Source organism: Ochotona princeps, chromosome 2, assembly GCF_030435755.1.
Source record: "Ochotona princeps isolate mOchPri1 chromosome 2, mOchPri1.hap1, whole genome shotgun sequence".
Taxonomy (NCBI): domain Eukaryota; kingdom Metazoa; phylum Chordata; class Mammalia; order Lagomorpha; family Ochotonidae; genus Ochotona; species Ochotona princeps.
The window spans coordinates 101,465,560-101,493,079 of NC_080833.1; the positions used below are offsets into that span (position 1 = coordinate 101,465,560).

At 40.8% G+C, this 27,520-nt stretch overlaps 1 protein-coding gene across 1 annotated transcript in view; it reads right to left on the reverse strand.

Moving 5' to 3' along the window:
- The window catches only part of TBX15 (T-box transcription factor 15), a 129,047-nt gene that overhangs the window by 42,387 nt on the left and 59,140 nt on the right, over window positions 1–27,520 (reverse strand). The window contains exons 2-5 of the mRNA XM_004581863.3: window positions 11,503–11,716; window positions 6,172–6,273; window positions 3,266–3,437; window positions 2,081–2,248 (exon numbers count right to left, since the gene is read on the reverse strand). Of these exons, the coding sequence (XP_004581920.1) occupies window positions 2,081–2,248; window positions 3,266–3,437; window positions 6,172–6,273; window positions 11,503–11,716 (656 nt within the window). The remainder of the gene's footprint in view (window positions 1–2,080; window positions 2,249–3,265; window positions 3,438–6,171; window positions 6,274–11,502; window positions 11,717–27,520) is intronic.

Sequence of the window (27,520 nt, forward strand, 5' to 3'; positions counted from 1 at the left end):
TCAGTGAAACAAGTCAGTCCCAAAGGGATGCACATTATATGTCCTCTCTAATAAAAGGTGTTCTTCATGCTAAATACAGGATCAATAGCCCTTTTGATACTGTTTTTGCTGCAACTCATGGTTTTTGATGTTTTTATTTCTTCAAAATAGTTTCTTTTCTCTTATTAAATTCTTCAATGACTCATAGGTCATGCAGTAGCATTTTTTTTCTCCCGGAAGATTTCTTGTTTTCCATCGACACATTGGTCATTCAGTAGCATGTTATTTAACTTCATGGTATTGTGAATTTTTTTTACTTCATTCATGTTGTCGATTTTGTTTTATGGCTATTCATTTAAGGGGGGGTGTATCGTAACTATGTAATAGAGACTATCATATCCAGATGTGAAGACACAATGCCATATGCAACTCTACTTTCAAATCAAAGATGAACTCCAATGTTAAAAATATCTTGACAATAGGATGCTGGATTATCTGCTAATGTCCATACCCACAATGTCAGGATATACTTAGATAAGACAATGATGGCCTTATGACTGCTTATGAAGGACCACACTATTTTAAAAATATGGGGGAAATCAGTCAGGGGCGAGGAGGGAGCTTGGGGAGAGAGTAAGGGAAATCCCAGAGCCTATGGAATTGTATCATAAAATAAAGAATAAAATTTAAAATTAAAAAGAAGGAAAATAAATAAAATTGAGATATAACAAAACAGTTTAAATTATTCTTCAATTCCATAATTTTTTCCAATGGAAATATCTGGTCCCTAAGTAGGAATAAAACTTAAAACTTGCTTAAGAAAAGAAAGGAAAGGAAAGGAAAGGAAAGGAAAGGAAAGGAAAGGAAAGGAAAGGAAAGGAAAGGAAAGGAAAGGAAAGGAAAGGAAAGGAAAAGGACAGTGTTTCAAATGTTCATAATGCCTCCATCCATGGCTTCTCCCAGCTCTCTCCCACCCACATATTTCCTGCATTAGTCTGGCTAGTTCATGCACAAGTGTTACCAGAAAAGGTGTCACATATTCCCCTATTACCCAAACTAACAATGATTTTGTCCATGTCTCTGTCCTTGAAGTATTCCACTATATAATCAATATATTTACATATCTTTTCTTCAACTAAAATTTTTCTTAAGGAAAAGAATCCACCTAATAACTCTATACAACTCTAATTTCCTATTAATGCTAGAACCTAGTAAGTTCTCAATAGAACCGATGAAAAAAAAAGAACTGAATGAAAGGTGTGATGTGTGTTAAAGACATAAAAATGTGCATAACCAGGACTGAATTGGTGCAGTGGGTCAAGGTGTTACTAGTGATGTCACATCCAATATCAAAGTGCCAGTTATACCTGTGATTATTCCATTTCTGATCCTGATTCCTGTAAATGCACCAGAGAAAGCAGCTGAAGGTAGCCCAAATCTTGGGACCTCACCAACCATATTGGAGCTCAATATAAAGTTCCTGAGTCCTGCCTTCAGCCTGGCCTTGCCCTGCCTTTACCGGGGGTGTGAACCAGCAAAGATAACATTCTCTCTCTCTCTCTCTCTCTCTCTCTCTCAAATAATTATATAAATATTTTTTTAAATATACATCTCTTATGATGTGGCCAGTGGCCACAGGAGGTAAATTTAGTCATATGTGTACATGGAAATGACGGATCATAAACAGAGTTTCAGAAGATTGGTGGCTTTGATGTAACCTGGGGGACTGATACATAGAAATTGGCAGGGAACAGGAATACCTGGCTCAAACCTCAGAATTGGAAAAAAAAAAAAATTCCACACTAGGATGATCGTGCGACAGGATATACTCCAGATCATGAAGACAGACTTGAAGAGAACTTGGGAGCATGGATCTTCATGATCAAAGAGCGTATTTCTGATCCAACTTTGGACCATGCCAGGCACTGCTGAGCATGACCATATTGTCATGACCAATGTCCTATGTGTCCTGCAAGACTGGTGACCGTTATTCAACCTCTCCAGTGCTGTATAGAAGGACTGTGGATTTCTGACAAGAAACAGTATTGAGAGCTCCTGTTAAAGATGATGGGGCGGGAGATTCTTAAGGATAGACTCTTACCTGCTGGTTTTGATAGGCTGTGACTGTGGTGAAAACTGTCTCTGGAAAATTGAACGTTTTCACCCCATCCCCCACAGGGACAGGCTTGGTAGGCGAAAGGTCACTGCTGAAATCCTTGCGAATCACATGAACGCGAGGCTGGTATTTGTGCATAGAGTGCAGAATAATCTGAAATGAAAAGGAAACACCTCTTCATGACAGGCCTGGCCTTCAAGGTTCCTACATCTCTTGTAGATCTCATGCAATATAAATCACAAGCAATACTATAGGAAGATCCTGGGATTGGGAGAGAGCTCTACAGGATACAGGAAATCTGTGTATTTTCCCATGGTGAGAATGGTAGCATTTACAGAACCACGGAGCAGGATATCCCTGTCTTGGGTGGCAGATGTTATATTTGCTACAATTAGATAAACACTAAATATCCGTTCTGGTAACCCATGAAACACTCCACTGAAATGCCTGACAACCTCTGCATACTAGAAGTTGGTCCCTGCAGCCTCAAGTTTTCAGCCTGGGTTCTCACTATCTTTAAATTCTACCTGCTATTACTTGCATTCAATTTTGAATTTATGGCCATCCTTCTATGCCACATGGAAGTGAATGGTGCATGTGTGTTCTCCCTCCCTTGGGAAACTCTTGTTTAAAGACAGACACCACAGCTTTTATCTCATCAGCCTTCCCGTATCACCCAGAATGGATCCTGACATTCAGTGAAGATCCATTACCTTTTTTTTTTTTACTGTCAAAGATAAACCAACTTTTGTTGCTTTAATTCTGCCTAGAATCCTCAAAATTGAGTCATCTCGAAAATGCGCACATTTTCTGAAAAAAAAATCAGCTTAAATTATTATGCCCTTGCCTGTCTTATTTATTGACTTGTGCGTTATTCCACTGAATGTTATGATTTCTTTTACATTAATTAATTTGTCTTGTTCTTCTGTCTTACCTCCATGAGATGAGTGTAAATCCCTTGAGAACAAGGACTTTGTATGATAAACACAACCTTACACATAGCAGATGTCTGCTAAATGTTAAATGAAGAAAAAAATACTTTGGTGCTTACTTACTTCAAGTAACTTACAATGGCACAGAGATTCTTATTTTTACCTGCTTGGAAAGGCAGGAAACTGTAGAGTTTTCAAGCAAATGAGAGTAGTGGAAAGATGGAATTCTTTAACTCACATGTCCTTGATCATCCAATTCGTTGTTCGTCAGCTTGAGTTTGTCGAAACTGACCACCTGTCTCATCCAGGTATCTCCAGAAGCTAGAGAATCGGGGTGTATATAAACTCTTGGGGGCACAGGGGAATCGGCATTGCCAGCCACCATCCACTTGGAGCTATGATACACATATCTGGAAAGGATAGAAGAGAGCAGAACTCAGAGACAGAGGCAAGAAGGGGATAGAGAAAAGTAATGGGAATGAAATGAAATGCAAAAAGAGGAGGGTAAATAATCAAGGAAAGCAAAATTGACACGGAAATGGACAAGAGGATGAGATGGAAAAGGCAGAGAAGGGTTGTGGTTAGTGATCAAAGCTACAGCTCAAAGGTGAAAACATCCTCACAGTTCTCATCCTTTCTTCTCCCTCTCGAGTTGCTATGCACCCCTGTGTGCGTGCTGGCATCCTGAACCCACGTGTCTGGCTTTGGAGAAGGTATTTTACTGCAACCTTTCACCTTTTAAATGCAAACCATATAAGCTCTTGGCCATTTGTTCAGGATTTGGTTCCTTATTGAAAACATCTTCCATATTGTCCTATAAACATGCAGCCATGTGCACAGACTCTTCAAAGCTCTCACTTGTTAACCATTTCCTCACTAAGAACTTAAATTTTGAGTCACTTTTCAGGATTGGATGGTCTTGGCCCTAGTGCAACCATTCCTAGCAGCACTACCAAATCCTCCCAGTTCATTCACACATTGAGCAACAGAGTTTTGAACTTTATTTCCTCCACATTATTTTTCCATAAAATCACCACCAGAATTTAGATGCTGTCAATAAGAAAGAAAACAGCTTTTTCCAGACCCTGCCAATTTTCCTGTAGTTCTGACAAGCCATCTCCGTAGCCCTGGCATTTCCCATGTCCGCAGTTCTGAAGGATCTAATGGGATTTGGACATGGCAGACTGGGATATTCAGTCCAAATCACAGCTCCAAGGTCCTCTAAAATCAATTGAAGTATCTTTTCTGCCGAGACCTGCAATCCCAGTCATGTGCCTGTCCCTAAGCCATATTAGTGTTGGCCTGTCCTATTAATTTCTCACCTCTAAATCATCAGTGTGAAGTCAAGTTCTTAACCTCCAAATATTTCAAAATTGAACCATGATTCCATGATTTGATGGAGACCTCAAGACATCTAATATGGGGCCGGCACTGTGGTATAGCATGTTGAGTTGCTGCCTGCAACTCTATCATCCCATATGGGGTACCAGTCTTGGATGCTTCACTTTCAATTTTCCTCCTTCCTAATGAGCCTGGGAAAGTAGCCAAAGATGGCTCAAGTGCTTAGGTTCCTGCACCCACATGGGAGATCTGCATAAAACTCGTCCTGGCTGCTACAGTTTGGGGTGTGAGCTAGCAGATGGAAGTTCTTTCTCACTATCTCTGCCCCTCTCTGTAACTCTGCCTTTCAAATAAATACATAAATATTTTTAAAGGTGTTTCTTAAATTGCCACTTTTTTTTCTAATGAAAACTACATACGAGGGAACTTCAAAGAGGTCATGGAAAATGTATATTTTTAGAAAAAGAATGTATTTCAAAATTTTTGCTCCAAAATAAGCTTATCTTTTTACCTGCTTTATTTTTCAATGTAGAGGAAGAGACAGAAAACTGACACACACAGAGAGAAAGAGCTCTTGTCCACCAAACTATTGCCCAGATTCCAAAATGGCCCCTACCTGGGGCCAAAGCTGAGAGCCAAGAACTCAACACAATTCTCCCACATAGACTACAGGAATTCATTTATTTGAGTTATCACTGCTTCCTCCCAATGTCTACATAAGCAGTAAGCCAGAGTCAGAAACTCAAGCTGGTATCAAGCTCTAGCACTCTGATGTGGGACACAGCTGTCACGAACTGTGTCTTAATCACTAGACTAACTGCCTGATCCAGGTTTGTCTTTTAATTCCTTATCCACTAATTTTTGAAGTACCCTCAAGTGAATCATCCAAGAGAGGCTACATTTTAAATTATGTTGAGGGATAGCTATTAACAAATTTATTCAGAGCCTGTGTTGAAGACAACAATTCTCCTTAACCAAATGTCTTTTTTAAGTCTTACCAAATTCTCCAATTCTTCCTCCCTATCACCTTCAGGGTGATTATTATCTACACACACACACATATGTATATATAATTGGATTTATCTCACTGGTCCACTTCTTACTATCACCAAAACGCATCATCCCTACTTGCTAAGCACTCACAAGCCTAATCATTCAGCATGTTAATCACTTTCTTTTTTTTTTAAGATTTTTATTTTATTTTTATTGGAAAGGCGGATATACATAGAGGAGGGGAGACAGAGAGGAAGATCTTCCATCCGATGATTCACTCCCCAAGTGAGCGCAACGGCCAGTGCTGTGCCGATCCGAAGCTGGGAACCTGGAACCTCCTCCAGGTCTCCCACGCGGGTGCAGGAACCCAAGGCTTTTGGGCCGTCCTCAACTGCTTTCCAGGCCACAAGCAGGGAGCTGGATGGGAAGTGGAGCTGCCAGGATTAGAACCGGTGCCCATATGGGATCCCGGGGCGTTCAGGGTGGGGACTTCAGCCGTTAGGCCACGCTGCCGGGCCCATTAATCACTTTCAATGTTAGATAAAATCTACTTCATTTTTAGGAGACACTGAATGATTCCATTCTACCCAGAGACAAAGAGAGGTTGCTAGGCCAAACTGTACCTGAGTTACACTTACCTATCTTTAATTACTGCTTTCTACTTGGTGCTCTGTAAGAGATCATTTGTATATCCTCCAGCTCATGTCTCTTCTACATTATACATTGCTAAATTGCTTCATGTAGTCAATTTAAACACTTTCTTGAAATGTTGGCAATGCCCGCCATTCCATATCTCACAGTCATTCTTACCTGTATCTTTTATTGTCCACAGGCACAATATCCATTGCTATGTAGTACTGCTGGTGTGGATCTAAGCCTGTGATTTTCACTCTCATGGCAGGAAACATCCTCCTGTGAAAGGAAGTAAAACAGTGAGCATAACAAACACAGAGCGAGAAACACGAGGAGTAAAAGAGTGGAAAGTATCTTCGTATAAAATGCCCCAAGCATGTTATTATCCAATGTCCTGTATGTCTCAAAATTGCCTGGTTGTTGAGCACTTCGAAATTATAAGTTGAAGACTTTTTAATGCTGAAATGACATATCTCCTTAACTTACACTGGCTTATTTGATTATTCATACACTCAAAGAGCCAATGCAAAACAGTGCTCTAGGTTTTTAGTTAATCTTTAATATAATACACACATACACGTTTGTGTATTTGTGTGTATCCACATATATATAACTGCTTGCTGGTTATAATATTCTTAAAGAGAAGTATAGTACCTCATCCTCTTTGTGTTGTAGGTCTAAACTTACAAACTGTTTGCTGCAATTTATTATATATCATCACAAAATGCTTTTGACTGACTTTATTTGGAAATGACCACCCTGATAATGATCTCTGTAAAAAAGAAAAAGATACAGTTAATAGTCTCCAAACAAAGACTGATCAAAGTTTTTTATGCATAAAACTGTAGGAAAAACATCTGCAAATTCTCAGACTATCAACATGTGTGTCAGAGGAAGGACCTTGTGGGATGGACCAAATATCAAATGAATTCTAGTGGCTTCTGGGAAATACCTTGTTCCTACCACAATGGCTTGTTAAACTCCCAAAGTAAGTGAGGTCAGGATATAGAACTTTACAACTTTTCTCATAACTGAAGAGAGGAGGAGATGCAGCAGACTGAAAGAAGCATTGAGTTTCATCAAATCTAAAATAAAGTTCACCGTTCTTCTTTAACCACGAGAAAGAAAACGTCTGGCTTTTTCCTACCAAACCAGACATAAAAAGCTTGTTCAAAATTCTGAATTTTCCTGAATGTGCTATAGAGTATGTGTACACAAAATAGTGCATAAAGCTTAACCATCTGGGACTAGTTAGTTGAGTTGGGCAGAGCACGGTGCTAATGAGGTCAGGGTCACGGGCTTGATCCACATATGGCCTAATTGGCTTTGCTCCATTTCATGGCCATAGACCATACCTGACCTCAGGCAGCCATGGTGCAAATATGTACTTGTTGATTACAGGAGAGGCTCTTTGTACTAGTGTCACACTTACTACTCATTCAGGAAAAGCCACCCAAAGACCAAATATAACTCTGACGGTTGGTCAATGACATCATAATCCAATCTGAGGGAAAGCAAAGAAACTGATCCTTAATTAGAAGGCCTTACATTTTAGTGTTACTTTGGGCTAATAAAATGTTGGTAGTGGATCACTCATAATGACTAAGCCAGCATTCACAATAGATCGGACACTTTGTTCTACGTGTCTTCTAAAATGTTAAGATCCCTGATCTATCCATTCAACTACAGGTCAGCAATTCCTTTTCACTAGTAATTAACTGACATTGTACTAGATGATATTAATTATTGAAGGGCTACTTGCAAGGGATAGGGAGAAAGTACTCTGTCATTACATAGGCTAAAGAAATGTGTTTCCTGGGCCTGGAATGAAGGCTCAATTGGTTAATCCTCCCCTGAAAGTGCCAGGACTCCATATGGACACCAGTTTGTGTTCCAGCTGCTCCACTTCCCAATCAGCTCCCTACCTGTGGCCTGGGAAACATAGAAGATGGCCCAGAACCTTGCACCCTGTACCCATATGAGAGACTCAGAAGAAGATCATGGCTCCTGGCTCCATATCATTTCAGCTATGGCTGCTGCAGCCATTTGGGGAATGAGCCAGCAAATGGTTCTATCTTTGCTATCCCTCTATCTCTCCTTCTCTATGTGAATCTGCCTTTCCAATAAAATTTTTTTTTAAGAAAAAAGAAGTGTGGTTCCCTTCAGCTACTTCTAGAAGCTGTATTACCTTGAAAGAAATGGATTTCTTTTCTTCATGACTTCAAGAAAATGGGTTAGATGTTTTAAAATATTATACCGTTTTGTTTGATTGGTTGGTTGGTTGGTTGGTTTTTTTTCTGGAAACAGATATATGACCTTTAATGCAGAAGCTACCATTTATTCCTAGTGCCCAAGTTTTGAAATCAATGAGGTGTATGTCTCTGGATAAGCCAACTTAACCTCAACACTATAAAAACAAAGTAACCAGCTAATCTCTCAAGTGTCATTTTGCACCTTAAAATAATTCTCTTCTTAGAAACTTCACAAATATTGCCTGTTCTTTTTCTCAGTGTTTCAATACAGAATAATAAGTGAAGTCACAACACAACAGTGTGGAGAAAAACTAATCTTTCACAGTTCCCCAAAGTGAGATGTACTTGATTTTAATTTTATAGCAAAATTTAGGCCAGTTCTTTTCCAAATTCAGTCATCCCTACAAGCAGCTCTGTCCATGGTGCTGATCGTAAGAATCAGATTGGCACGTTGAATGACTGAGGGCTCTGTAAACTGCAGTAGTTCTGAATTAACTGTATTGTGAGGACGTGATAAGAGGTATATGGTGATTAAGATTTCCTCTGCTTATTATAGATTTAATTGTTTACTTGACTGAGTTACAGGAAGAGATGGAAAGACACAGAGAGAGAGATGATTCATCCACTAGTTGCTTTCCCAAATTGCCACGCTGGCCAGGTCTGCAACAGGCCACATCCAAGATCAAAGAACTCCATCCACTTCTCCCATGTCAGTTTTAGGGTTTTTGGGACATTTTCCACTAGTTCCCCAGGCACACTACTAGGGAACTGAATTAGAAGCAGAGCAACTATGACTTAAACTAGTATTAATAAGGGATGTTAGTATCACAGGCCATGGCTTAACCTGCTGTGCCTCCACAATGGCCCCTATAATGAGATGTAACTCAAAATGAGATTAAAATGGAAACAAACACTGCATATGAAAGAAATTTGTGTGAGGAGCAAATTGATCAGAACAATAAATTCAAAGAGAATATCCCCTCTGTATCCCAGAGTTGATCTAGAATTATCTGATCCCAGTTACATGTAAAAGCAACAACAGCTATAGTTGCTTAAGCTAAACAACATATTTTGATATAATTAAAGAAGCAACTGTGTGCCTCTTTGGGAAATAGATTATTTTATTCTGTTATCAACATAAGTCTGTGATTTATTTTTACAGTTTCTTTCCTATGGGTGTTTTCACAAGAAATCATGAACTGAATTTACTGATGTGTAAGTATTGAGGAAGCAATATCAGAAACAAGAATGAGGAATGTAGAGGCCCAACAGAATTGCAGCAGGCACTGACCAGTTTAGATGCCCATATCTCATATCAAGGTGTTTAGGTTCCATATCCATCCCAGCTTCCAACCACAGCTCCCTGCTAACACAGACCTTTGAAGGAAGCAGCAATGCTCAAGTGATTGGTTTCTACCTCCTAAGTGTATGGCCTGGACTGAGTTACTGGATCCAGGCCTTAGCCTATGGTTGTGAAACACTGTCAGCATTTGTGCAGTCAACCAGTGGATGGAAGCTTTGTCTCTATGGCTTTCTGCCTCTCAGAGAAACATTTTTTAAATGTTTTTTAAAATGAAGTCTATTCATTTTATATAATTTTTTAAAGTCCTAACAATATTAAAGTCAAACCCCAAAATTGAAAAATGTCCCAAAGAGCAATTGTAATAGTGCTTCTTTCTCCAGACTCCTATAAAACACTAAATGAGAAATATTTTGTCCTTCGACTTGCTTTGTTTTCTTCCAAGTGTTGGTTACTACCACAAGTGCAGAGCAAGAGTGCACCAATAGGAGTTGACATTTTAGGTCATTTCCTCCTTCAAAATTATTCCTCCCAAGAAGGCTTTTAATTATTTTATTCACTATTACAACTTAGAAAAGTTCCAGAAAAAAGAAAAGAAATAACATTTCAGGCTCATTTTAACTTCATGTTTTTGATATTTTTTGCACTGGGAGATTTCTCTACATCATATAGGTGTACTGGTTTCAATCAAAAATGGTTTCACCCTAAATAGCCAAGTTCATGAGCACAACATAAGCACAATTAAGTGGGCCATTTTGGTCCCTGTGAGATGTTAGACTATGTAGAATGTTTTTGAGAATATGAAAGCAGCCTAATTGCTTTTGCTTAATTTCAGTTAAGCATTCCTGTATATATAAAAACATAGTCCAAATTCAGTTTTATCTAAATCATGCTGACTTTGAAACCAGAAAGCAAGAACTAAACCATTTCTTAAGTTACGACTGTTGTTTCAGAGCCATGCGAATTAATACAGAATTTTGGAGCTACAGTTTACTGTCCCTGTGCCTTAGTCAAGTTAAATGACCCCTTTCACTCTTTGCATCCTCATTCTTACATGGGTTGATCATATTCTATTTCATGAGATTCTTGTGAAGCTTAAATGGTATAGAATTTGTTGATAATCTAGCACAAGACAGATGACTAAGTATGGAAACTGAGAAGGAGAAATAAAGGAGTAACTTTAAAAGTGGTTATTTTGAAAGAAATGGCTTTCAAGAGAATCACCTTTCAAGAGGTTCCATAGATACCACAAATGTTTTTCACAGTTTCAAGTTAACAATATAGCAGAATAGATCAATACAAAGAACTGAGAAGATGTACCAAAACATCTTCTTTTTTTGGTAATTCTTACCAAAACAAATATTATAAACATTTTACTGCTTTTAATGCCTTTGAAGATGTAAGCTACTCTTTGCAAAAAATTTCCTTGATGATATTGAATGGTGAAGTAACACTTATTTTAGCTGATAAGATACCATAGTCCTTCAGTTCAATGATACTTCAAAAGACTTATAGAAAGAATTTAAAACTAAATTTATTTTGGTATAAAATACTTCTAAAATTCATGCATCATTTTTCTCATATTATGTAAAATTAATCAACTTTTTGAAGTCCCTTTACATACATGAATTTCATTTTTTCCACCAAAATGAATTTATCTTTAATTTCATTTCTATGAATTTCTGTGATACCTTGGACTCACTGAAATAATATTTGTAGGTAGAAAACCAGTGTGGAGGTAGAGGTGATTTAGATTTGAACCCTTTGAGGGAAATGGCAAAACCACAGGAAACACAATAGGATCATTGCCAAGATTTCCAAATGCACAGAACAGTAAGTTGCTGTGACTTCACTAATGCTACCATGAATAGATGTGTGTGGGAGGGCAGAAGGGTGGAATAGATCCTCTCTCTGTTCATTCTTCGAATCTGGTTATTCAACAGAACTTCTCCTTACCTGCCTGCTTTGGTGATGATCATTTCGGTTCCAATGTCGTGGAACCTCTTCCAGAGGTCAGCACATTGCAGCTCCACCTGGATCTCCTCCATGGAAGACATGGTAGCAGGCACGGGGCCTGCAGCACTCGAGGCCAGATCAGGGTGAGTGCTGAAGGAGCAGGAAGTCCGCTCAGTGAGTACCTCAGAGTCTGAACCAGTGCTCTGTTCCGAATCTGTAAAACAACAATCAAGTCTTAGGTGCGAAACTGCTGGGCTGCCCCCCACCCTTGGCCCTAAAGGATGGGGGGCAGGGGAGCATGTGGTAGATCGGGGAGAGAGTGAACAAAAGGAGACTTAAAGCTTGGAAGCTCCAGAGCCCAACACTCAGGGTTTTTTATTATTTTTTTATGGTTTGTTTTTGTGATTTATGACCTTCTTTTGGGTTTCATGTTTCCAACATGACATCTGGCTTTTTAGTAAGTTTTAGCAACAGCTGAAGAAAATTGGTCCACAACAGGCAATATATGAGTGCAAATGTCATCATGTTGTAGGCTATGAGGCCAAACTGAGGCAACAAAGTACCAGATAAAGGTAAGATAAAAATTACAGACTTTTGCTTCAAATCCAGGTGAAACTATTTCATTTGGAGGGGGAAAAAAGTCAATGCTAGCAATACCATATTCAATGTCCACCAGTTCCTTTTAAACACAGTGCTTTCCCCCCCCCGCCCACTTACATATGCCCTAGTCAACAAAAGTAATGAAAAGTGTTTGGGATCTTTAGAAGTAGTTTGTCACATATTTGAGTAAATGTTTTTTGCTAGGAGTCCAATCAAACCATTTTGGATAGGGAAAAATTTTTGTTCCATATGCAGGTATACAGGCATATGGAAAATGTTACCCAAGAAAGCAGTTTGAAACAAAGGGAATAAATGAGTTCAGGAGACACCTTGATTGGTTTCTGAAGTGTAGGCAGAGGGGAGGGGTGATCCAAACAGGAAAGTGGGATTGAGAGCAACCAAATAAAAAGCTGCATGCTGGGCCACCTGGTCCCTCCCTGTGTCTTCTATACTTGTGAACAGAAAGAAATGGGGGACAGAGAAGTGGGTGGATATAGAAAGTCAGAATTTACCAGGGAAGAATTGTCTGGAAATTTACTTTCAAGAACCTGTTGACTAGAATTTTATGTCCTAAACTTTCTACATTCAGATAAGCCAGAGTGATTTTCTGAAGTCAGGAGATGATAAAAGCCAGGCCTAACCACTTGTTTCTCTCACCCACCTCTAATATCTAGGATTTAATTGTTTTTCCTATAAATACACTTATACATGTATACGTGTGTGCGTGTGGGGGGAGGGGGCTCTGACAGATCCCATTGCTGCCAAGGGTCAGAACTTCTGGAACATCAGTCCTTCACAGTTAGAACATGAAAGAATGAGACAGAATGCCAGATCATTTCACTGCCAGCTTCTAACCTGAGCAATCTCTAGTCCTGTGAGCAGCACCTCTCACAGTTCTTTTATTTTTTCCCTAATAGCTTCACCTTTTTCTTTTCAACTCAGGCAGTATCTCTAACAAGGACATTTCATGGCTTTGTCAAAGCCAACAAAGAGCAAATTATCATTTCTCTTTGCCCTCCCTGATTCCTCATCCATCACTTCTGAAGGTACATTCCCATTGATAGAGAACTAAACCAAACTCATAAATGAAAGATTAAGTGGTTTTCCAAAAGCCTTTAACGTATCCACAATCATCAGTCTAGTTACTATCTTTGGGAGAAAAAAAAAAAACTAGACCTTCTTATAACTATGTTTTGCTATCTACACATATAAGTTTGTACCTTGGACTACATAGTAGCTATTTTTTGTTCTGTTTCAAGAACTACTCTGGGGCTACTGCTGGATAACAAATCTGCATCCTAGCCTGATCTTTTATGCCTTTCGGTCATTTAAATCATCAAAACTTCCCAAGACAAAAATTAAAATAAAATACATTTGACAGCAAAGTGCTATGAAATCTCTTCACCTTTAAAGGCCACAACTATGAAAGAGCTGGAAATAGACACTCTAGTTAGGACCCAACAGAAGTAATGAATAAATAATTTCACCAGCGTATGTTTGGGAAGGGAGAGAAGGAAGGGTCAGTGCACTGAGTGATAAATATTCAGTAGTAGCTGTACTGCAGTTGTGGTTAAAAGCACTATAACTGGAGAATTAGGAAATAAATTCTGCCCTTAATTCACTTGACCACTGTGAAAAAAAATAGGGACTCAAAATGTAACATTAGATGGATTCATAAAGAACCTTATGCAAGTCACTTAACCACAGGAGGCCTATTGCCTCATTAGGTAGTAAGAAGCATTGAACCAAAAACTTACAGAATCTCTGCCACCTCTTGTGATTTGAATACGAGAGTCCTCTCCAGGGCCAGTGATAAACCAGGCAGCCTCTATGAGGAGTGTCAAACTTACACATGTTTGGGCAAAACAAGCCAAAGGTGCAAAAAAGCTAGGATAGAGATTCGCATGCTCATAGGAGTTAGAGTTGACTGGGTACTTTCGAAGGGCTTACTGTTTCATCAAATCAATCAATTAGCACCTATGAGCATATGGCCCTCAATGAGGTACCATGTAGATAATTAGAAACAGAATCTCAGACCTTGAGATGTTTCCCAGTTAGTACTGATTAATTATGTGTTTATTGAGTGCTCACTGTATGCCTGGCACTGTGCTAGACCCTGAAAAGTACCAAAGTGCACAATGAGATTTCTCCTTAGGTTTTTCACAGAATGGAAACAAGAATCTTCACAAATAATCAGAAATCAACCCAACTAACTAGGTCCCACATCATTACACATTGCCTTCTATGTCTCATGGGAAGTTCAGGAGAGCAGAATCTTGGCGGGCTGGAACAGTCCTGGAGATCTCCCAGGTACAAGAAAGGAAATGGACACATCTGTGGAAGCAAAGGCGTATGTACCTTTTCAAACACAAGTATTTGTTTCCCTGAAGACACTGTGAACACTTAGAATCTTAACTCCCTCAAAAAAATAGAGCTCAGCTGCTTCACATACAGAATTTATGCATCAGTTCACATTTGCAATAACATCAATGTACCATGCAATTATCCATTCTCAACTATTTCTTAGATATAATTTGGAATATTACACTTTATATAGCATTTTTAAAACTTCCAGAGGAATTAAGTCCACCTGCAAGGAAACTATCCTATAATACTCCTAAAAGTATGAATTTCAGAATCAGGATCAATACTCTAGGTAAAAATAAAGTTCACTTCCTTATAAAAATACATTTTTACATTACCGTTCTAGAAAACATTTAAGTTAATTAATAATCTAAAGGCATAATGCATTTCTAAATTATGAGTATAAAAAACATACGGGGGCCAATGAGGTAATGTAATAGGCGAATCCTCCACCCCAGCTTTTGACCTGTCCAGTTCTGGCCATAGTGACCAATGAGAGAATAAACCACCAGATGGAAGACCTCTAACTCTCTCTCTCTCTGTCTCTCTCTTTCTTTTTTCTCTCTCTGATTTTCAAGTAAAAATAAATCTTTAGAAAATATATATATATATATGGTTATTTTATTCAAATCACATATACCCAGAAGTATAATCAGTTCCATGAAGATCAAAAAAATCTGTTCCCTTTTACCTGGGATGTTTTCATAATTCCCTGTTTTTAAAAATTAACTGTTAGGAACTCACTTAAATGCCCCAGAAATATTTGCTCATATAAGATTCTTCTTATGAGTAGCATTTCAACAAAAGAAGCTTTGGTAAACCAGAAGCATGGATGATAAAATCATATATAACTTAGTTTCCTCAATTATATATGATTTTATTATCCATGTTCCCGGTTTACCAAAGCTTCTTTTGTTGAAAACTTGGGGAACCTACAATGGATCCAGTTACACTGGACAACATCATGTGATTCATATATCAAACCGACATATTTATACTCATTCAAAAAAATATTTAGAATAGATTCTAAATATCAGCTCATTGTGTAATTCACTTTCTATCTCTAACCTATTTTTCTTTGACAATACTAAGTTTCCATGGAACAGCTAGCTGAGTTTGGTAGGATTAACAAAATAGTTTTTTAACTTACATTTTTAATATCATCTAACATATCTTTCAACTAATGTGGAATACAATATCACATATAATTTTCTGTAAGTTTTGCAGATGAGGAAAATGAAACTAAGAAAAGTACTATGTAGGCTTTTGGCTCCTGACCCAATGATCAGTTCTCCCCGGATTTCACCATCTTCAACCAATGTAGCCAGTAGTTCTGGAACACGTATCACCTGTTTTTAAACATTTCTGAAACTAAAACAGTTTAAACATACTTGGTCTGGCCAAGCCATATAACTATTTCTTTAATCTTTATAGCACAGTACATGCACACTTAATTGGAGGTACAATAAAGACCCTTTTAACTTTAATGTTTAATAGTACAGCTGAGAGACCACCTAGTCTAACAACAGCAAACCAGTGACAATATGTTGACTTGGCTACATCAATAGAAAATGCCTGAACTGCACAGGCTTTCATGTTAAGGAATATTTAATATCAAAATTAGATATCATTAAAGCACATTTTACAGTGTTCTATCCTAATGAAAAAGTTCAATGGTCAACATCTACTGAGCTCTTACTAGGTGTCAGGCTCTCTGCTAACACTTTGCCTGCGTGACATAATCTCATGCAAAAACTGAAAGCTACTGTTACTTACATTTTTATAATACCAAAACTCAGATTAAATCAGTTCTACTGGCTAAAGTTTTCAAACATGTGAGACTACACTCAGTTGCATTTTTATTTCACCAGACATCTCTTTCTTTTACACACTAGGTCATATGCTGATGGGCAAAGGAAAACAATATGGAAATTTCACCAAAAACTAAAAATGGATCTACCATATGACCCAATAGCTCACTTCTGGAAAATATATCCAAAGGAAATAAAGTCAGCATATGAAAAAGATATCTGTTCTACATTTATTGCAACTCCATTCACAATAGCAAAGCTATGGAATAGACCTCAATGCCTACTGACTGATAACTGGGTAAGGAAATGTGGTATACATATACAATGGAATATTACTCAACAATAAAAAATGAAATCCTGATATTTGTAACATATTGGATAGAACTGGAGATTATTTAAGAGAAATAAAATAAGCCAACCACGTAAAGACAAATCCCTCCTGCTTTCTCCCACATGTAGAAGTTAATGTACACAGAGAGTATAAAAATGTGTGGGCATCCTATTATTTGGTCTATTGATAGTTATAAATGTTATCATCATTATAGATAGTTATAAATGTTATAATCACCTGACTGCATTCTCCATATTATAATATACTCTTCCTTCCTAACTTTGTCATTGTGCCATGAATCTCACATCATGTGACATTTATAGTCCCATTTTCCAGAGAAATGGATTATGTAAATATGTAAATAATACTCTGATATGAAATGAATATGGCAAATTATAAAATGTTTAGCTCTAAAAATAAATACAATTTTAAAAGATGAAACAAATCTTTGCCAGGAAGGAGCTCACAATTGGTGGGAATAACATGAAGACTGTGTGTGATATGTGCTACAAGAGAAGTAGGAACAAAACGTTAAAGAACTTTGAAAAGTAGCAAGTCGGTAAAGATAAGTCTGAGAACACTGAAAGATGACATTTGAATGTAGACTTGAAATACAAGTTCAGTATCAATGAGCAAAGGAGTAGGGGCAGGGCAGGGGATAATATGGTAAGAGGAGCAGCATCAGTCCAGATTTCCCATTTTTAGAAAATTGTACATATGGTGGCTGGGTGAGTCTGGGAGGGGTTCGGGCCTTGGGTTTGGGGACAAGTGCCGCTCCTCACAGTGTGGCGGCTGTGGGGGGTGCCCCTGCCGGGTCGGACCCAATGCTGGGGACTCACGCCAAAGACACTGCCGCAAGGCAGTGAACGAGTCCTCGGCCTCCCCCAGGGCAGCCATTGCACCATGTGGTGCCAGGCTCTGCCTGCTGGCCGCCCAGCCAGGGAGCTCTGGGGTATTGGTTGTCTGAATCGCTGCTTAGGTAGCTCCAGGTTGATCCCACTGAGCTTCTGGGATCTCAGTCAATCCTTAACATTCCCAATGGCGGTAACTCCTCCTTTGAAGAAATTGGTAACGGAACTGAATGTACTGGGCAGGACTGAGCAAACCTTAGCCTACAAGCAAAACTAGAAACCAGCATGGAGCACAGGTCATGCCGAGCCATGCTCTTGCACCTACTGGTCTACTTGAGTCAAGGACACTAAGTCACACTGTCTAAGGCAGAGGCCAGGACAAGTGAGGAACTGAGACAAGCTGAGTCAGAGCAACCACTGGCAGGCGCATGATCTACAGCTAGGAACAGGCCCAGTTGCGGAGGTAAGGGGACACCTTAACTGGGTTGAGGTTCCCACCAAGGGGCACGTGTGCTGGAATGGGGTTGCGTTCTATCTAGGAAACAGTTGCAATCTCTCGAGGCATTAGTGTGGACTGGGATGGGATACACCAGGCCAGGACAGACCCCAACATCATCTGGTGTCCTGGAGAACCAGGGTGGATATGGGACTGACTAGGCTGGGTCTCAACCCCATACTGAGCCATGTGTGAGCTGTACGTGGGTATGGACGAGCCATGGCTGGGCTGAAACATCCAACAACAAGAACAAGAACGGGGTGAAAGCCAGCCAGGAAAAGCCACTGTTCCTGCTAGGACATGAGTGAACTGAGTAGGGTTGGCTCAAGGACCCCCTGGTATGCGCAAAATCTGGCATTGGGAGAGGTTCTGATGGAGAAGCCTGGGCAACTCCTCTGGCAGGACACAGTCCCTGCAGGTAAGCGCAAGAAGCATGATAGGAAACAGCCCAGAATAGGCCATGGAAAGTTTCCCACTGGCATACATTTGGCATTGGGTCAGGGGTAGACCAGGCTGAATCAGTTCATGTCATACACTGGTAAATCCGAACACCAGAACAGAGTGTGGGTTGAGCCGGGTTTGGTTGCGACAAAACCAGTGCACACTATGGAACGCTAGGGTGAGGTTGCCTGTACTGGATTTGACTGCAGCACCCAACCAGCAGGCGTGAGATCCAGGAAGGGAGGGGCAGAGCCGGCAGCGGGGATTAAGGGGCTGGTCCCCTCGCCAGACAGCTACTCCCACTGGAGAGCTTGGGCTGGGATGGGGACAGACCAGACTAAGCAAGGCTGCAACACCTGTGTGCTGCATGTGGACTAGATCAGGTAAAAGCCAGGCTAGGCTGATTATTCCTGCTGGTGCAAGCATAAATTAGAGTGGGTGAGGGATGTTTGGGCTTAGCCACAGCATCAACTGGCAGAAGCTGGCACTGGGGGCTAATTCTGTCAAGTCAAATCACAGAACCACCCGAAGAGTGCATAAACCGGGACTGAGAGAGACCTGGGAGGGAAATAGTGGGTTCCCTCCTCTTGGGTCACTACTCCCACAGGAGGGCACGAAAACTAGGACAGGGGCTGGGGTGGCTAGACAGAGAGGCACTCAACAACATCCGTGAGGGCTGGATAGTTGAGCTGGTTAGATGGAACAGGTTTTAATACCCACTGACAGGTATGAGAGCAGAAGGGGATGTGGGACAGACTGGACTAGTCTGCTACACATACTGGCAAACCAGGGTAGGGGGCGGGCCTGATGGGGGTTATTGTGGGTCGCCTCAACTAGGCTGCAGCTCTCACTGGTTGATGCAAAGGCCGAGTATGTGCTGGGCAGAACCAGGCTAGACTGCAACACCCATTGGTTCCAGTGGAAAACAGGGATGGAAACAGAACCAACCCAGCAATTGAAACCACCAGCTGATCGTGGTGATGTACTGTGCCGGGCCCTGCGCTTGCTAGAACATACAAGAATCTGGTCTGGGAATACCTCAAAGTTTCTTTGGAGATCTCCCCAATCGAACTGCTGGACTCAGAACCCTAGCCAAGAAAAGACAGAGGACAGAGCAAGTCAATCAACCACCTCAGCTATATGTTGGAAGTGAAATACTGGGCAAATGAAGACTCTATGTTGGACTGTGTCAATCAGTGGATGACCTCATCGAGTGAAACTGGCAGTGATTCATAACTGGAGAACTAGTAAAACCATTTGAGCAAGGTCTCAGAGCATGCCCCACATCTGGGACTTGGGGTGGGTGGGAAACTGGGTGGGGCTTCTCCGTCAATATCCCCCTTTACCTCAGATACATGATGGAAACAATATGGACATAATACTATTACCCACTTTCCTATACCCCCTGAACCTTTTTTTTTTTACCGTAATTAACTGTGTAAAGATTGTCAACAAAAATACAATAAAAAATAAATAAAGAAAAAAAGAAAATTGTAAACAGCCCAGTATGGTCAGAGATTAGAACAGAGCGCATAAGGGAAGAACACAGATAAGATACGAGATGGAGGAGAAAAGTCAGATTCACTGTACATGCCAGCTGCAAGAAAAGTCCTAAGTCTACAGTATCCTGCAGTGCAAATAGCTTCTATCTGTAGCTCAGGGATAGCTGGTGATGAAACTTTTCATAGACTAATTCTAAACATGGCAGAAGCAGAGCATTTGGCACTTACTGGAATACGAACTAAACCCAAATTTGATACTCAGCCTAGAGCTTCAAGGGAATGAACCATAACCCAGGTTGGATTAAACTAAAATTATGACGGTAGCATACAGTCAAATGCGCCTGTTTAGATGACTTCAGTAATGGAAAGGCGTCTCTGAGCTTTTCTTGTCCTCCAAGTTCTATCTAGAAAAAAAGGAGGAGGTAACCTGAAACCTAACAATTCCCATGCCAATGAGCCAATTAAGGAGACTAAGAGCACACATCTTTTCAGCTGCCCAAAGTGCTCTCCACCAAACAATCAGCAACTCTCCAAGGGACACTTAGAACTAGCAGGGACTCAAAGTCGTTCCTCAAATCTAAGCTGCTTAAAGAGGCCTTTGCCAAGAAGTGGCAGCAGCCATTTCTTATATTTCTTGTTGACTGGAAAAAGGCTCAGTACAATCAAAAATCCAACTTCTAATTCTCCAGCTTGTCGAAGGGCAAGGCAGAGGGAGAGAGAGAAAAAGTGGGAGAGGGATAGGAAGAAAAGAGGGAGAGACAGAGACAGAGCGAGAGAAGCAGCAACCACTATACCAGAAACTTTCCATAACTCATGTACTTTCTCAAGAAACTTTCACAGAAGTCCTAAAGAAGTAAGCATTATTGCTGCATTTTACAAACGAGGAAACTGAGCCTTGGCATAAATAAAAGACTTTTCTTGATTATATACAAGTAAGGGTTATCTGCTTGTATGCTGATTGATTTAGTCTGACACTGAGCTCAATGATTTTATTACCCATTTTTCAGCACTAGAACTACAGAATATTACTCTTCCTACTGTGAACTCAGAAATGTAACGTTCACAATGAGACAACTCCACAGAGGCAAACACTCTGTCAGTTTTTTGGGGAAGGAATAAAATTCAAACCAAGATCAGGTAGGAATTCTCTTTTGAGTACCAAAGCAGTTATGTTCAGGAGCATTTAGGTTTCTTAGCTAACTTTACATTATTTTCAAAGTAAGCACAAATGTAAAAGGACTGTTTTGTTCAATTTGACAACCTATTCCCAATCTACCAGAAAAAAAGATCCAAACGTGACAAACACCGAGATCACTACCAATGTCAAATTACCCTTTTGCAGCGTAGTAGATCAACAAGCAAAACGGCATTGGAAGATACTTGGAAGATGTCTGGGCTTTGGGAAAATTTTAATAATCACACGGAAAGACAGGATGAGGCAGCTGAAGCAGTTCTACTTGTAGAGAATTTGCTTTCCTTAGGTTTAACTCAAGTCAGAGTTCAGAGCCCTTGATAGTCCCAGATACCTATGCTAGGGAAGAATTCAGTTGATAGTAATGTATGTGCAAGTACTTGACAAATACTTAAGTGTCAAATTAATATATAAGATTCTGTGTAATCTTTTTTCTGAAACTTGTTTCTTTTTTATTGGAAAGGCAGACCCACAGAGAGAAGAAGAGAGAGAGATACTCTGCTGGTTCACTCCCCAAGGGACCCCAACAGCTGGAGCTTGAGTCAATCCAAAGCCAGGATCCAGGAGCTTCCTCTGGGTCTCCCAAGCAGGTGAAGGGTCCCAAGGTCCTGCACCATCCTCCACTGCTTTCCCAGGCAGCAAACGGGAAGCTGGATGGGAAGTAGGACAGGACTAGGACAGGATATGAACCAGCACCCATGTGCTATCTTGGTGGTTCCAAGGTGAGGATTGAGACACCGAGTCATCACACCAGGCCCGATCCTATGTAACCTTAAAAATTAATTTAGGGGCTGGCATTATAGCATAGCAAATTAAGCTGCTGCCTACAACACTGCCTTCCCATATTGGCACCTATTCAAATCCCAGATTCTCTATTGACTGGAAAAAGGCTCAGTACAATCAAAAATCCAACTTCTAATTCTCCAGCTTGTCGAAGGGCAAGGCAGAGGGAGAGAGAGAAAAAGTGGGAGAGGGATAGGAAGAAAACAGGGAGAGACAGAGACCCCTTCTAATGTACCTTGGAAAGCAGTGGAAAATGATCCAAGTAATTGGGCTCCTGTACCCAGGTGGGAGGCCAAGGTGGAAATCCTGACTCCTGGCTTCAGCCAGGCCCAGATCTGGCTTTTATAGCCATTTGGGAAGTGAACAGCAAATGGAAGATTTTTCCCTCTCTCTCCTTTTCTCTCTGTAACTCAGCCTTTACAATAAATAAATATTAGGGGGAAAAAAGGCTGATCTGAGAGAGACTGAAAGTAGAACCACTGGGAGAGTAAGGGCATGGGAAGGACAGAAAAATGTGAGTTAATGAGTACTAGATAGGAATAATAGAATAACTAACAAATAATACAATAAAGAAGGTCTGCTGTTTTACTGCATATTAGGTGATTAAAACCCCAGTAGGATACTGCAAAAAAAAATTTAAGTTGAGATAGATAATAGCATGTGAGCAGATATATGTTCACCCTGATTTGAACATTACACAATGTATTCATGTTTCAAATATCACATAACATTCCATAAATGCTATAATATCCATTAAATATTTTTAAATAGGGGCTGGCACCATGACATACCACCCTAAGCCTCCACCTGTGTCACCAGCATCCCATGTGGTCACCAGTTCATGACTTGGCTGTGTCAATTTCCATCCAATTCCATGCTAATGTGCCCAAGAAAGCCGCAGGATGGTCCACATGCTTGAGCTCCTGTATCTATAGGGAAGACCTGGAAGATGCTCCAATCTAATGCCTTTGGATCGGACCAGCTCCAGTCATTGTAGCCATTTGGGAAATTCACCAGTGGATGGAAGATTTATCTTTCTATCTCTCATTTTTTCTCTCTGAAACTCTGTCTTTCAAATAAAAACAAATAAATCTTTAATTTTTAAAAAATGCAAATAATACACAAGATTACATACCAGTGGTCACATATATCAGACCAAGAAAAAATAATGGAGAAACTTGAGTCCTATATTTTCTTAAACAGCTCATATTTTGAAAACCTTTGTTTCAACTTTTATCATAGTATTTTTATATTTGAGACCAATTTTTATTTTAGATGTGTTTATTTTTATTGGAAAAGCAGATCAGATTTACAGAGAGGAGAGACAAAGAGAAAGATCCTCCATCTGCTGCTTCACTCCCCAAATGGTCACAACAGCCAGAGCTGCGATGATCCAAAGCCAGGAGACAAGAGATTCTTCTGAGTCTCCCACACAGGTGCAGTGTCACAAGACGGGGCCATCCTCTACTGCTTTCTGAGGCTACAGTCAGGGAACTATATAGGAAACAACACAGCCGGGACACAAACCAGTGCTTATGAGATTCTGGTGCCTGCAATGCAATGATTGAGCCACTTAGCCATCATGCTGGGCCCCAAGAGTCCAACTTTTGATTCGGAAGAAAAATTCCAAAGTACAGACAATGCAAAAATGGGATCATCAAAAATCGGCCACATGCAGAATCATGTCCTAGCTGTCCCACTTCCCATCCAGCTCCCTGTTATGACCTGAGAAAGCAGTGGAGGATGCCCCAGGGCCTTGGGACCCGTGACCCACATGAGAGACCCAGAGGAAGCTCCCAGCTCCTATCTTCAGGTCAGATGAGATCAGCTCCAGCCATTACAGCCAGTTGGAGAGTGAACCAGTGAAAGCAACATATTTCATTCTCTGTTTTTCCTTCTCACTATAAATTTGCCTTTCCAATAAAAAGAAATATCTTTTCAAAAATTGGCCACAAGCCAGTCCAGCCTAAACACTTCTTGTACAAAAGGTCCTCAAGAAGTTGATGCTAATATACTGGGTGGTCTTCAAGATTTATCAGTTAATGTTAGGACCAAAGTTGTCTATACAGGCTCCCCACTGATGCATTTTTTTTAAGATTTATTTTAGTATTTTTTGTTGGAAATGCAGATATACAGAGAGGAGATAGAGGAAGAAAAATCTTCCATCCTCTGGTTCACTCCGCAAGTGGCCACGACAGCCGGAATTGAGCCAATCCAAAACTAGGAGTCAGGAGCTTCCTCTGGGTCTCCTGCATGGGTGCAGAATCCCAAAGCTTTGGGCCATCCTCTAGTGCTTTCCCAGGCCAAAAGCAGGGAGCTGGATGGGAAGTGGAGCAACTGGAATAGGAACTGCTGTCCACATAGGAAGCTGGTGGGTGCAAAGTGAAGATTTAGCCACGAGGCTACCGAACTAGGCCCACTGCTGATGCTTTGATATTTGTCCTGGGTTAATTCACACATTAGCTCATCCCCAAACTAGCACTTATTCTTTTTTTTAATATTTATTTTTTTACAATATTTACATAAATAGGGTAAAAAGGTTTAAGTACTACAGGAAGATGGGCAAGACAATTAATTCCATATTGTTTCCTTAATATATCTGATGTAAAAGGGGATTTTAAGGGAGAAGCCCCACCCAGTCTCCCACCCACCCCAGGTCCCAGATGTGGGGCATGCTCTGAGGGTGTTGCTCAAGTGGTTTTGATAGTTCAACAGTTCTGAATTGCTGCCAGTCTCACCACTTCAAGCACAATGAGGTTGCTGAAGAATCCACTGATTGACATAGTCATCATAGAGTCTCCGTTTGCCCAGTATTTTCATTGCCAACATATAGCTGAGGTAGTTGATTGACCTGCTCTGTCCTCTGTCTTTTCTTGGCTAGGGTTCTGAGTCCGGAAGCTCGATTGGGGAGATCTCCAAAGAAACTTTGTCTGAGGTGTTCTCAGACCAGATTCTTGTATGTACCAGCAAGCACAGGGCCTGGCACAGTCCATCGCCCCAATCAGCTGGTGGTTGCCGTTGCTGAGTTGCTTCTGTTTCCATCCCTGTTTTCCACTGGAACCAATGGGTGTTGCAGTCTAGCCTGGTTCTGCCCAGTACATACTCGGCCCTCACATAAACCAGTGGGAGCTGCAGCCTAGTCGGAGCAACCCACAATAACCCCCACCAGGCCCGCCCCCTACCCTGGTTTGCCAGTATGTGTAGCAGACTAGTCCAGTCTGTCCCACATCCCCTTCTGCTCTCATACCTGTCAATGGGTATTAAAACCTGTTCCATCTAACCAGCTCAACTATCCAGCCTTCACGGATGTTGTTGGGTGTCTCTCTGTCTAGCCACCCCAGCCCCTGTCCTAGTTTTCGTGCCCTCCTGTGGGGGTGGTAACCTAAGAGGGAGGAGCCCACTATTTCCCTCCCAGGCCACTCCCACTCCCAGATTATGCATTCTCCAGGTGGTTCTGTGGTTTAACTTGACAGAACTATCCCCCAGTGCCAGCTTCTGCCAGCTGATGCTGTGGCTAAGCCCCAACAACCCTCACCCACTCTAATTGTAGATTGCACCAGTAGGAATAATCAGCCCAGCCTGGTTTTTCCCTGATCTGGTCCACCTGAGGCGCACAGGTAGCACTTATTCTTTGCAACCATGACTTCCAACTTTCCACCCATACCACCAGCCACTGCCATAGCACTTTGGCATTTCACGTAGTGATCTTTTGATTGCTGTAAAGTGAAAAGTAAAACCCTCTTGAAAGGCCTGGAAGCACTTGCCTTCTTCCTAAAATGTTCCCACTGACCACCAAGAAGTTAGCAAATTCATGGGTCTGACATTTGGCCTAGCAGTTAAGATGCCTGCTTCCAATATCGAGCTGCTTGGGTCTGAATTCTGGCTCTGGTTCCTTACTCTAGGTTCCTGCTAGTAGAGCAGGCAAGTGGTGATGATTCATGCCACCCACATGGAAAACTTAGACTGAGAGTTGCCAGTTTCTGTTTGCAGCCTTTTCCCGGCCTCACCCATTGTGAGCACTGGGAACTGAACCAGTATATGGGAGATCTCTCTATCTCTATCTCTTTCCAAAATAAATACTCTTAAACTAGCAAAGTCATGTTGATGTGCTAAAGGAAAGAACTACACAGCCAATTCCTAAGCATCAAGTTTTTTTTTTTCACGTCACAAGAAAATCTTTTATAAAACCCCCAAAACACAGTTTTGAAATACATAGCACAAGTTGTGAAGATTAAAAGGAAAAAATACAAATTCACTGTCATAGTGATAGTTTCCAGCCTGCTTCAGTCAACTAAACCAAGTAGACAAATTTTTTTTAAAAGACCGATTTACTTATTTGAAAGTCAGGGTTACAGAAACTTGGAGAAGTGAGGGAGAGGCATCTTTCTTCCATCCTCTGGTTCACTCCCCAGATGACTGCAATGGCCAGAGCTGGGTCAAGCTGAAGGCAGCAGCTTCACTCAGGTCTTTCACGGTGGTGACAATGGCCCAAGCACTTGATCCATCTCCCACTGCTTTTCCTAGGCTAGTAGCAGTCTAAGCATCAAGTTTAATTCAACTCTACTCCTCAAGATAGTGCCTCTGGAGGTGGCAATTCAAGCATGTAAAGTAGCATAAACATTTGAGTACAGTCAGGAACATAACAATGCCCTTCAAATGACACTCGAGAACACCAGCTACGCCAAGTTTAAAATGCACCCACCCTTCCCTGTAAACAAAGAAGCACCTGTTCAGTGAACAGAAGAGGTTCATGACTGACAAGTACATGACAACTCTCCAGTAACTGCATGAATTCGTCCACTCAAGCAATCGCTTACTTGTTCATCAAATAATTATTACATATCCTGGGTCTAACAATGCTCAAAATTAAATAAAATGCAATTCAGTGTCTCCTGAATCTTACAGAGCCTTTACAGAAACAGGATACATAAGCCTAATAAATAGTAAAAAGCCAACATGGTCCTTGGCATGCTGGAACTCAAGATCCAAGCCTGAGCTCTACAGTCTATCTCCTTCCAACTGTCCAACACTGAGTAAATCCCTTCCATCTTTAAGTCTTAGCTTTTGTGTTTTGTTTTGTTTTTAAAGATTTGTTTATTTTTATTGGAAAGGCAAATCTACAGAGAGGAGGAGATACAGAAAGATCTTCCGTCCACTGGTTCACTTCCCAAATGGCCCCAACAGCTAGAGCTGAGCTGATCTGAAGCCAGGAGCCAGGAGATTGTTCTGCATATTACACAAAGGTGCAGGGTTCCAAGCCCTTGGGCCATCCTCCACTGCTTTCTCAGGCCACAAGCAAGGAGCTGGGTGGGAAGTGGAGTAGCCAGACCTGAACCATGTGGGATCCTGGCGGATGCAAGGCAAGGATCTAGTCATTATGCCATCGTGCCGAGCCCCAAGTCTTAGTTTCATCATCTGTAAAGTGAGGATAACATTGCTATCTACTTCATAAAATGTTTACGAATACTTCGATGAATTTATCCTGAGTGTCAATAGAAAAATACTAAGATACTGAATGTCAATTTTCATGTATCATTGCATAGAAGAAACACCAAAAAATACCATAGGAGTTTGTCTGTCACCAGAATCTCTTTTAGCCCAGGGAGCTTTTTGGGTCTAATGAGAAAATGTCTGTGGGACACAACAG